General features: G+C 44.7%; 1 protein-coding gene across 4 annotated transcripts in view; it reads right to left on the bottom strand.

Moving 5' to 3' along the window:
• Window positions 1–13119, bottom strand: part of ndc80 (NDC80 kinetochore complex component) — a 100046-nt gene that overhangs the window by 79689 nt on the left and 7238 nt on the right. For all 4 annotated transcript variants that reach the window (XM_052040984.1, XM_052040982.1, XM_052040983.1 and 1 more), the window contains exons 3-4: window positions 9248–9313; window positions 1530–1656 (exon numbers count right to left, since the gene is read on the bottom strand). In XM_052040984.1, the coding sequence (XP_051896944.1) occupies window positions 1530–1656; window positions 9248–9313 (193 nt within the window). The remainder of the gene's footprint in view (window positions 1–1529; window positions 1657–9247; window positions 9314–13119) is intronic.

Here is a 13119-nt window from a genome sequence, read left to right as displayed (position 1 = left end):
TGTAATACTTATCAAAAGCCTTCTGAAAACATAAATGCAACATATTCAGTCCCTCAAGTATTCTACTAGTCGTATCCTCTGAAGGTCCATAGATTCATCAAATATGATGTCCCTTTTATAAATCCTCACTGTCTACTTGATCCTTTTTTATTTCCCTCCAGGTGTTCTATTATTACAATCTGTAATATAGATAGCAGCACTTTCTCCAACTACAGGCCAGAACTTCTTTGTTTTCTGCCCCCCTCCTTTTTTGAATAATGAGATAACACGCACCAGCTGCAGGAACCATTCCAAAATCTACAGAATTTTGAAAGATCACAACCAATACATCGTCTGTTACTATAGCCATCGCTTTCAGAACTTTAGGATGAAGATCAAGTCCTTGGGCCTTTTCAGTATTCAGCTCACCAAGCTCTCTTGTATTATTCATTTAGAAATTGATGACATTTTCAACCGCTGTCATAGTTATACAGCATGGAAATAGGCCCTTCTGCCCAACTCGTCCATACTTACCAAGATGTGAGCTAGTCGGAGCCGAGCTAGTCCCATTTGCCTACATTTGACCTTTATCCCTCTAAACCTTTCCTGTACATATACCAATCTAAATGTCTTTTAAGCACTGTAATTGTACTCACCTCTACAGCTTCCTCTGGGAGCTCGATTCACATACCCACCACCCTCTGCGTGAAGACATTTTCCCTCATGTCCCTTTTAAATCTTTCCCCTCTCACCTTAAACCTCTGCCCTCTAGATTTAGACTCCCCTACCCTGGGGAAAAAAGAACTGTGACAATCCACATTATCTCTGCCCCCATGATTTTATACATCTCTTCAGCCTCCCACACTTGGGAAAAAATCCCAGATTATCCTTGTTCACCAAATTCTCCAGTCCCAGTAATGTCCTCATGAAACTTTTCTGCACTCATTCCAGCTTAGTGACATCCTTCCTATAGCTGGGCAACCAGAACTGTGCACTGTATTCCAAGTGTGCTCTCCCCAACATGTACAGTTGTAACATGATGTGATAACATCCCAACTCCTGTAGTCAAAGCCCCGACCAATGAAGGCAAGTGTGCCAAATACCACCTTCACCACCCTGTCTACCTATGTCACCACTTTCAGGGAGCTATGTACCTGTATCCCTAGGTCTCTGTTCCACCACACCCTCCAGAGCCCTACGATTAACTGTGCAAGTCCTGCCCTGGTTTAACTTACCAAAATGCAACACCTCCCAATGTATATGAAGAACAGATCAGGGCCACAGATAGATCCTTGGAAAAAGTACTACTGCAGGACAGGAAGTCAGTGCAGGTGTGTTCCTTCCCTGGAGCATCAAATATACCACTTATCCGTTTTGGATTACCAGGTGATATCATTAAATTTAATTCTGCCGACTAAATATTGAGCAGCATGGATACCTCCTGACCCAAAACATCCTCACCACTTTGGGAATGTCTAGTGCCATTAAACCAAAGAGTTAGCTCAAAAATTATGTTGTACAAAATTACACTGTGTTAAATGTTAAAATACCTCACAAAGTTGCCGAATACATTGCTGTACAAAGGCCTTATCATGAAGTGGTCTGGGATCTTTTATTTTCTCCGTGCCTCCACAGGCACCATATAAATCTGTAGAAAATGTTCCAATGCTGCTTGTCCTAGAGCAAAAACAATGAAGTTTTACAATAAACAAAACCAACGGCTAAATATACAAAGACAGTAATTTCTGAATGAGTTTAACAAAAGCACTTTTTAAGTGTACTGAGAACTATAACACATTTAAGGCAACTTATGGTATTTAGAAACTAAAATACATTAACTATAAACTTCAAATGCACCAGGTGCATTCAAATCAATGGACCTCCAAAACTGATGCCCTGCTTGAAGCATTTTAGTTCAGGGTGTTGGGAGATAACAAGAAAAAGCAGAAGTAGATGGAAAATATCAATTTTGAAATACTTAGTTACATTTTAAAACAAATACAAAATTCACCTTAACTGCAGAGATTTACTGCATTAGGTTTGTATTTTAATTAGTCGAAAACTGCAGAATGGAAAATGGAACCAAGATTAGCAGGATCAGTATTGGAGCTCAGGAAACATGTATCCACTTGCCTACACTTGTGCCTTGATGCGTCTTGTGGTACCAAATGACTCAAGAATATTAAACGCTGCTCTCAGCTGGTAGAATGCTTTTGAGGTTATCAGAAGCCATGCAGATGGCCCAAAGGCTGGACCTGGATCTGAAGGGTCTCTGACCTGGAGTGTTAACTTGATTTCTCTTCCCATGGATATGGCCTGCTGTGTACTTCCAGAATTTTCTGCTTTACACCTGGTTTTTCCAGGTTTAGTAACTGAAAGCTATTCTCGAGAGTTGGAGCCTAGTCAGTATCAATACGAGCACCAGATTCAAAAAACATCAACCAAGAGAACAAAGGTATCTGCAAGTATGAAACCCAGAACTAGCACGAAACCCCAGCTATGTCCCAAATAGTGTTTTACAAAGGTAGGTTTGAAATCAGCCGATCTTTCCAGGAACTTTATTTCTGTGGAATATATACCTAAAAGAGCAAAACAAATATTCTGTTTTTTTTAAATGTTAGAATGTTTTAGAACGTAGTACAATGTAGACAATGCCAGGTTTGCAAAAATAACTGACAATTCAAGTTCCATCAAAGAATCTCAGAATGGTTGCTGCACAGGAGGTCATTCAGCTCAGAGACCACACCACATCCTCAGCCCTGCAAATTTGTTACTGACAGCTGCTTATCCAACTCCATTTTTGACACCACCACCACCTCTGGCACTGCACACCTTAAACCACACACCGTATAGAAACAATTTTCTCTCACATCACTAAAACAAACTACCTTTGTTTTATGTTTCTCATTCTTGACCTTTCTTCCAAAGTGAACAGTTTCTCTCTACCTATTCCACCTACACTCTTCATGCTTTAAAATAAGCCCCCCCCCCCCCCAAATCAGGTATCCGCGCAACCACCTCTATCCCAAGGAAAACAACCACAGTTTCTCCAGTCTGTCCATATAAATAAATTCACTCATCCCTGGAATCATTTTAGTAAATCCCTTCTGCCTTCACATCTTCTTCTAAACCACAGAACAGTACAGCACAGGAACAGGCTCTTCAGCCCACCACGCTGTGCCGAACTAATTAACGGTCTAACTGAACTTTCTGCGTACACAAGTCCATATTCCTCCATTCTCTGCATATTCATGTGCCTATCTAAGAGCCTCTTAAATGCTTTTATCATATCTGCCTCCTCCAGTACCACTCCTGACAGCACATTCCAGGCACCCACCATTCTGTGTAAAAAAACTTGCCCCGCACATCTCCTTTGAACTTTCTCCCCTCACCTCAAATGCATGCCCTCTAGTGTTACAGAGGCAAAAAAATTCTGTAGATGCTGAAATCTGGAGCAACACGCAAAACGTGCTGGAGGAACTCAGAAGGTCAGGCAGCATCCATGGAGGGAGATAAACAGTTGATGTTTCAGGCAGAAACCCATCATCAGGACTGGAAAGGAAGAGGGCAGAAGCCAGAACAAGGTGGTGGGGGGAGGGAGAGGAGCACACACAGGCAGGGGATACGTGGGTTCAGGTGATAGGCGAATCCAGGTGAGAGGGGGAAGGTAGGTGGGTGGGGGAGGGGGAGAAGATGTAATAAGCTGAAAGATGATAGGTAGAAGAGGCAAAGGGCTGCAGGAGGAGGAATCCGGTAGGAGAAGGGAGTGGACCATGGAAATAAAGCATCTCTTTACCCATAACCCTTACCTGTATCTCCTCCACTTCCTGCACATCTGCCCTCACCCCCTCCCTCCGCTGACATAACAGGAACAGGGTTCCCCTCGTCCTCATCTACCACCCCACGAGCCTCCGTATCCAACACATCATTCTCTGCAACTTCCGCCACCTCTAACAGGCTCCTACCACCAGGCACATCTTCCCCTCACCCCCTCTCTCTGCTTTCTGCAGGGACCGCTCACTCTGCGACTCCCTTGTCAACTCGTCCCTCCCCACTGATAACACCACGCCCCACCCCGCTTCCCCCCTCCCCCCCCCCCCCGGCACTGCAACTGCACCAAGTACTACACCTGTCCCTACACCACCTCCCTCACCACCATTCAGTGTCCCAGACAATCCTTCCAGGTGAGGCAGCACTTCACCTGTGAATCTGAGGGTGTCATTTATTGCTTCTGGTGCGGCCTCCTGTACATCAGTGAGAATCGACGCAGATTGGATGACCGCTTCGTCGAACACCTTTGCTCCAACCTCCGTAACAGCCAGGACCTCCCGGTGACCACCCACTTCAATTCCACATCCCACTCCCATACCGACATGTCTATCCATGGCCTCCACTACTGCCATATTGAGGCCAGACGCAGTTTAGAAGAACAACACCTCATATTCCGTCTTGGTAGTCTCCAACCTGATGGCCTCAACATCGATTTCTCTAACTTCCTGTAACCCCACCCCTTCTTTATCTTCTCCTCCCCCCCCCACCCGACTCCTTTGTCTTCCCTTATCCCTGTGGCTCCCTTCCCCCGCCCTGATGACCTGCCCATCTCCTCTCCTCCCCCATCCTTTCTTCCATGGTCCACTGCCCTCTCCTACCGGATTCCTTCTTCTTCAGCCCTTTGTCTCTTATCTATTACCTCTCAGCTTATTAATTCTCCCCCTCCCTCACCCACCTACCTTCCCCCTCTCACCTGAACTCGCCTATCACCTGAACTCGCCTATCCCCTGCCTGCGTGTGCTCCTCTCCCCCTCCCCCCACCTTCTTATTCTGGCTTCTGCCCCCTTCCTTTCCAATCCTGATGAAGGGTCTCGATTCAAAATGTCAGTTTATTTCACTCTGTAGATGCTGCCTGACTTGCTGAGTTCCTCTAGCACTTTTTGTGTGTTGCCCTCTAGTATTAGATGTTTCAACCTTGGGGAAAAATATACCACTGTCTACTCTATCTATGCCTTTCATAATCTTATATACTTCTATCAGGTCTCCCCGCAGCATCCACTGCTCCAGAGAAAACAATCCAAGTTTGCCAACCTCTCCTTACGGCACATGCTTTCCAATCCAGGCAGCATCCTGGTAAACCTCTTCTGCACCCTCTCCAAAGGCTCCACATCCTTCCTATAATGGGGCGACCAGAATTGAATGCAATACTCAGGATGTGGCCTAACCAGAGCTTTAAAGCTGCAACTTAAATTCTTGACTCTTGAACTCAATGCTTCGCCTAATAAAGGCAAGTATGCCATGCATTGTTTTTACCACCCTATCAACCTGTGCAGCCACTTTCAGGGAACTATGGACTTGGACCCCAAGATCCCTCTGTACATCAACAATGTTAAGGGCCTTGCGATTAACTGTATACTGTCCCTTTACATTATATCTCCCAAAGTGCAACACCTCACATTTGGCTGGATTAAACTCCATCTGCCATTTCTCCGCCCATATCTGCAAATGATCTATATCTCACTGTATCCTTTGACAATCTTCTACACAGTCCACAACATGGACTCAATGGACCAACTGGTTTCCCTCTTTGTCATAAATTTTGGTGATAAATCTTACCAGCATGCACGTGCTATGTGTAAAATTTAATGCACAAACATAGCTCCGGAACTTCCAGCAAGTCCCACGTCCTTCCCAAACTTGTCCCTTTCCGTGTCTTAAACACAAAGCATGCTTAACTTAATTAAAAACTGAAAATGCCAGAAATATTCATCCAGCTGTACCCAGGGAGAAAGAAACAAAGTTAACACTTCACATTGATGGCCTTCATCAGAATGAGCAAAGGTTAGAAGCTGACATGTTTTAAGTTGTATGGTGGTTTGAGGGAGCAGCCAAATAAAGGGAATGTGATGGAAGGTAGGCTAAAAGAAATGGTGGTGGCACAGGCTGAGAGGGGGTCATGAAGGCTTGTTAATCACAGCCATTCTGACTGCAGGAAGCAAGTGACAAATGAGGACGGAGAAAGGAGAGAAATAAAAACAATGCTGGAACTATGAGATTCAGTTACTGGGAATACGAAATGAAAGAATGTTGGAAATACTCAGCCGGCCAGGCAGCACCTGTGGAGCAAGCAGCAAATAGTTAACATCATAGATTGATGACAGTGCATCATAGCTTGCTAGTTCTGACACAGACCAGAAGGGCTGATTATCTGAAATTGCTGAATTCCACATTGAGACCTGGTGCTAGTCAGATGAGATGTTCTTCCTTGAGCTTTTGGGCTTCTTAGGAACAGTGCAGGAGCAGACAGATTGGGTGTGGGACACGGTAGGCTCAGGATCACCCTTAGGCTGAACTGTGTTCTGCCAAGTATTCACCAAGTCTGCATTTGGTTTCTCCAATGTAGAGAGCACATGGTGAGCAGTAAAAGCAGTACAAAGTTAGAAATACAAGTGCTTTTTCTGTTTGGGTCCCTGAATGGTGGGAAAAGCAAAAAACGGACAGATGTTTCATCACCTGTGGTTACAGATAAAGGTATCATGAGCAGGGGAGTGTAATGGTGATTGATAGAAGAGTGTACCAGGGAGTCACAATGGGAACAGTCACTTAAGAATGCTGAAAGGAGTCTTCGAGTCTGGTGGGGACTGAGATTGAAGTTGACAGGAAGTATGGTGGATAGAAGAATTGAGGCTGACGGGTAAAGGAGAGAACAAGCAGAATACTATCCTTGGTATGGCTGGAAGAGGAGGAGGAGGACAGGAAATGAAATAAACACATTTGAGAGCCCCGTCGATTTTGATGGGGACAAATCCATGGTTAAAGATAAAGGAACGCATCTCAATAGCAGTGATGTGGAAGCTTTTGCATCAGAACCATAGAAACTAGAGAACAGAATGGAGTTCTGGCATGAAGCAGAATCAAAGAAATGTAATTAAGATAGCTGTGAGAGTTTATGGGTTTGACACACAGTGATCTGCTCAGATGTTGACAAAGGGATGTCAGAGATAGACCATGTGAAAGTGAGAGGAAGGTAGAAAATGGCAGCAGAGCTGATAAAACTTGCAAGTTCTACATTACAGCAAGAAACAAAACCAATACAGGTATCATTGTACTGCATAAAGAGGCAAGGGAGGTGTGGCACTGTAGCACAGCTGGTAGAGCTGCTGCCACAAAGCTCCTGTGATCCTGTCAGGCTGCAGCAAGGACTATTCCACGCAATCCATACCTTGGCCCAAAAAACTAACTATTGGAAGGACCATCTGGTTCTGTTAATTGTTTCAAAATTACCAACTGATAACATCTTTCTCTCAATGTTGCCTGATGAGCATTTCTCTTTTATTTCAGATTTTCAGCAACCACAGAGTTTCTGTATCTCACAGCTTTTTTTTCTCTCCCTCTCATCCTCATTCACCTTCCATTTACATTCGAGTAACAAAGGACTGCAAATACTGGAATCTAGATGAAAAACACAATGATGCTGGAGGAACCCAGCAGGCCAGGCAGCATCCACAGTGGTCAACGTTTCGGGTCAAGAGCCTTCCTCAGGACTGAAGATAGGAAAAGGGGAAGCCCGATATACAAGAGGGAAAAGTAGAGCAGTGATAGGTGGACAAAAGAGGGCAGGCAGAGTGGGCATAGGATGGTGATAGGTAGATGCAGATAAGAGATAGTGATAGGCAGGTGCGGGGGAGGAGGGGAGAGCAGATCCACCGGGGCATGGGTCACAGGTAAGGAGAGAAAGGGAAAAAGGAGTTGAAAAAAAAAGGCTAGGAAAGGGAAGGAGTGTGATGGGGGGGAATTACTTAAAGTGGGAGAATTTAATGTTCATACCGTTAGGCTGCAAGGTTCCAGGATGGAAAATGAGGTGCTGTCCCTCCAGTTTGCGCTTGGAATTCTCCTGGCAGTGGAGGAGGCTGAGGACTGACATATCAGTGATAGTGTGGGAGGGGGAGTTGAAGTGACTGGCAATGGGGAGATGCAGGTCACAGTTATGGACAGAGTGCAGGTGTTCTGTGAAATGGTCATCTAGTCTGTGTTTAGTCTCACCAATGTAAAGGTGGCCACACTTGGAGCACAGAATGCAGTAGATGATATTAAGGGAGGTACAGGTGAATCTCTGTCTCACCTGGAAGGACTGGTTGGGTCCCTGGAAGGAGGTGGTGTAGGGGCAGGTGTTGCACTTATGGTGGGGGCAGTGGAAAGTTCCCAAGGTGGGAGGGAGGTTGGGGGGGGGGTGGGTGGAAAGTGAACTAGGGAGTCGTGGAGAAAGCAGTCCCTGTGAAAAGGCAGAAAGGTGTGGGGAGGGGAAGATGTGCTTGGTGGTAGGGTCCCATTGGAGATGGCAGAAGTGGTGGAGAATGATGTGTTGGATACGTAGATTGGTGGGATGAAATGCAAGGACAAGGGGGATCCTATCCCTGTTGGGTCTGGGAAGGGTGGGGGTGAGAGCAGAGGTGCGGGAAATGGCAGAGATACCGGTGCGAGCTCTCTTGACCACAGTCGTGGGTAAGCCCCGGTTAGAAAAGAAGTTGGACATCTCTGACGTCCTGGAGTGGAAAGCCTCATCGTGGGAGCAGATGCGGAGAAATTGAGAAAAAGGGATAGCATCCTTGCAAGAGACAGAGTGGGAAGAGCTGTAATTGAGGTAGCTGTGGGCATCAGTAGGTTTGTAAACTATATACATTCCTCCAGATGGAAAGACAGATTAACAAACCTTCACCACCCTCTCAGCGAGCACATCACAATTTTGTTTCTCAATCTCGCTCAGTCTGACATTTTCTTTGTTCTCTCTTCTCCCTCAGTTACCTGTAATCTAAGTTACATCTAATTTTTAACTTTTCCAAATTCACAGAGTGATACAGCACAGAAACAGGCCCTCAGTCTACAACATCCACACGAACGATCATGTACACATTTATGTCGTCCCATTTACCAGCACTTAATTCATAACCATCATTTATGCCTTGGTCATTTAAATGCTCACCAAGATACACCAAGTTCTATTATGTTCAGCTGAAGGGTCATCAACCTGAAACATTCACTTTCACCTTTCCATAGATACTGCCCAGTTTCTAACCCTGCCAGCTTTTCCCATTTCAACTTCCAAATGCCTTTTCCCACTTTACAGAGCTTGTTCTCTAAATGCAGAATGTGAAAAAACTTGATTGAAAGGGGTAAATTTGATAGAATGATACAATACAAAGTGCAGCCTTTGCTTGAGGTTAAAAATCACATAGAATAAAATATTGTAAAAATTATTCTAGGATGAGGTTAACATTACCTTCTTCCAAAGAAGCTAGTTCTTCCCTCGGAGGTTCCTGAACCAAGCCATGCACTCCTTGACACACTGAAAAAAGGTACACAATTCAGTAAAATACAAATCCAGCAACAATTGATTCTTAATATCCCAAAAATAAAAATAAAATTGAATGCTAACTAACAGGGCAAACAATAAAGGTAAATAAATGTCTTCTAGGCAGCAAGTTATGTCCCAAAATTAAAAACAAGATTGAATGTTAACTACAGGCAACAATTGTGGTGAATGAATATCCTCCAGGCACGGAGGAGGTCTACAGTCTGGCTTTCCAGTGTTCGGTACAAGGACCTCCAGTGGTGCAATTCTGAACTTTGCAGAAGATGCACAACTTGAAGATGACAGTTAAGAGAACAAAGGCAGGCTGCTGGTTTTAAACACATTACAAATTAAACAATGAAAAGTTCAAGGTGATACTTATTTGTAGAAGGCCGGAAAAGAGATGATACATGCTAACAGAACATTGTTGTCTATTGCTAAGGGAATGGATTATAGAAAATAGATTACGTATCAATAATATGACATTGGTGAGACCACATCTAGAGTAATCATACATAGAGAGTCAGCCTAACAACACAGAAACAACCCACCACATCCATTTCAACCATCAAGTACTTATCTACACTACGTTTGTTTGCCTTGGCAATTTGACTACTCATCCAGATACTTCTGTTTTGAGAGTACGTGGCACCACCAGCCACTCAGGCTCTGCATTCCAGATTCCAACCACCTTGATCTCCTCTAAACCTCTTCCATTAACCTAATACAATACCCTCTAATTTTGAATACTTTGGTCTGTTCTTTAGAACAGTATATAACCTAGGATATTGAACATCCTGTTCTGGTCACCCTGCAAACACATTTACATATCATTCTTGTACAGTGCAACCTTCATGCAAATGCCACATGCATTTAAATAAAGAACATTAAGCTTTCACTTCTGTGATTCCCAGTACACACATGGAAGGATTATTAGATGAGGGATTTCTGTTATACACTTAAAATGAAGACAAAGGAGAATTGGGAGGTGACAGAATTGTGAATGGTTTAGCTCAGATAAAAAGGAAGCTGCTCCCAATCACAGATTTTGGCAAAAGATACAAGGGGAATAAGAAGAAGAGCTTTTCTTTAAGTACCATGGGATGCAGTGTATCAGGTAGTGGGAATTTGCCAATTTTATTCCCCTTAATCTCTCAAGTGATATTAATGAATGTGTAAAATATTTTTGTTTTAAAACCTCAGCTATTTCTTTATTCCATTATAATTTTCTCCTGGCATTCAGTGTACGTGGCACACTTCTATTTTTGCTTCTGCTCCTTTTTTGTTCTAGCTGTTTCGCCTGCTTTTTTAAAAAAAATGTTTCTTTCTAATAAAAGGAATTGGGGGACATGGGACATTATGGGATGTTGGTGCCGACGAAACGTATCCTCCAGAATGTTCACAAAAAGCTGGAATGGCGATCATACAGGGGTCATCCCAGGGCTGGGGCGCTGGCAAGGGCCTGTTTGAGCTTATCAAAGGCCTCCTTTTGTTCCTCCATAAGTTCAAAAGGTCCCACGGACTGGCTTGAAGCCAGGGGTGTGAGGTGCTTATAGTAAGGAGGGCCACGTTAGGTAGCCACTGCCTGCAGAAATTTACTAAACCTAAGAAGGCACGCATACCCTTCGGGGTAGCGGGCGGTGGGATAGCAATGATGGGAGCAATACGTTCATGGGTGAGCTGCCGCTCAGTGGTGCTTAAAAGGGTGCCCAGAAATTTTACCTGGTGCTGGGTTCGTTTTACTTTCTGTGGAGGTATCACGTATCCCCAGGAGTGGAGTGTGTTAAGTAACCTGTTGGTGTCCGCGATGTTGGTGGGCTCCGAGGGACTTGCTAATAAAAGGTCATCGACGTACTGGACAACAGTGGATTCGTCAGAAAGTTGTAACTCTTGGAGTCGTTTAAGCAAAACTTGGGAAAAAATAGTCAGGGAGTGTGTAAAACCTTGCAGGAGCGTCCATGTGTGTTGCTGACCTTGGAAGGTGAAAGCAAGCAGGTACTGCGATTCGGGGGATAAGGGAATTGCAAAAAAATGCGTGCTGGAGATCTATGAGTGTAAAAATACAGGAGTTGGCTGGGATGTTATTGAGGATGGTAGCGGGGTTCGGGACCACGGGATGCAGTGGCTCCACTATATCATTGACCTTACGCAGGTCTTGTACCAGGCGCCTGGTACATCTGAATTGTCCCAATGAGATAACCTATAAAATCATCTGGGTTGGTTTACAGTTGGGCGCCTGACTCACGATTAGGCACATCTCCTGAGGTTTCCAAGTGGTGTAAATTTGGATCGTGGGATTAGCGGGCGCTCGGGCTGGATTGGGATTGGGGACACTCCTATTGGGGAGCTGTCTTTTAGCCTTAATTCCCTTTCCCTTATTCGGCATAGGTGATGGGTCGGGACCTCTAGGGTCGCCATTATTAGTTGTAGAATCAGAGTCCTAATCATTGTCAGTCTGTCCCCTACCAAAAGGTTCCGCCGTACGTCTGTGGCTTTCGAACCTTTCGGAGGCGGCCTCTCCTCTGTCTGAGCTGATTTCTGGTTCAGGACTTGACAGGGTCAAGGGACTGTTCTTGTGACGGGACTTGGCTGGCAGTAATGGTTTGCGGACTAGCCACATTATATGGGGGCGGCAGTGAAATTGGGGGGTAGATAGGGTCTGTGGGTCAAACTCTTCGATCCTCCTCACTCTCGTCCGTATCGTTATTTTGGAACAACAGGGGCACACCAGACATGTCAGGAGGTACCTCCACTTTCTCCTTGCTATTATTCTTTTTATTACTATTTCTACGTTTTTCCTCAGTCTTCTGATCTATCCCTTCCCTTTCCCTTCTGCTTCTCTCCTCATCGTGGTCTCCACACTGAGACCTCAGAACTTCCCAACTCTTGGGATTGCCTTTCTCATCACATACACTAATCCCTCTTCTACATGCATTATGCTCCCAAATATTCTGTTTAGACCTATTTGTTAGGTCTTCAGCCGTTTTTCTCCAAGTAGATATTAATATTTTCCATTTTTCCCCAGTACTGCGTTCCAAATAGCCTTTTCTGCCTTTTGGCACTTATCCAAATCCCAGGTTCCCCCTAATGGCCATATTTCATTTTCCAATTTTTTTTATTGAGGCATGCCGATAATTTGCGGAAGTTATACTCATTTTTCGGATCGTCTTTACATAGTTTAGATAGTGGGGTATTGGACTCAGACTTTGACTCAGAGTTTGTCCCATTTCTCTCTCTCTCTCTCTTTCCTTTTTTCTTTAACCGTACGGTACAGATCGCTGCGATTATCTTATGACCGGTCTCTTTCCTTCACCCACTTCAGGTTCCTGACCTTCCCGTGGGGGATTTCCCCTCTTAAGAATTGGTCTAAGGCAGGGTGGTAGTACCGGAGAACCGATCTCAATACTTAGAGCTCTAAACTTTAAAACTTGCGAACTTAAACTAACCCTGACTGGGGACTCGAACCCCAAACCTTAAATTGACCCTTGACATTAACAGGGGCGTCCAAGCCCAAACATATAAAACTTGCCCAAGGCAAACCACAAATGAACCTCGAATAACCTTGATTTTAACCCCAGTTCTCTTACCTATGGCACTCAGACAGGTTCGCGAGGAGTCCGTCAGAGGGTTTTCGATAAGCGAAGGGATCAGTCAGGAGTCCGGCTGCCCGAGAGGGATCAAGGTGAAGTTTACCTTGTCGGCCCTTCCGTCTCAGGTAGTCGTTGTTCCTGTCGATCGCTCACGCCGCTTCCGAAACCTCATCTTGGACTCCTGGCTGGCTCGCCAAATTGTTAACCCGA

Source organism: Pristis pectinata, chromosome 29 (assembly GCF_009764475.1).
Source record: "Pristis pectinata isolate sPriPec2 chromosome 29, sPriPec2.1.pri, whole genome shotgun sequence".
In the NCBI taxonomy this organism is placed as follows: Eukaryota; Metazoa; Chordata; class Chondrichthyes; order Rhinopristiformes; family Pristidae; genus Pristis; species Pristis pectinata.
This window is presented reverse-complemented; position numbering and strand designations above follow the sequence as displayed.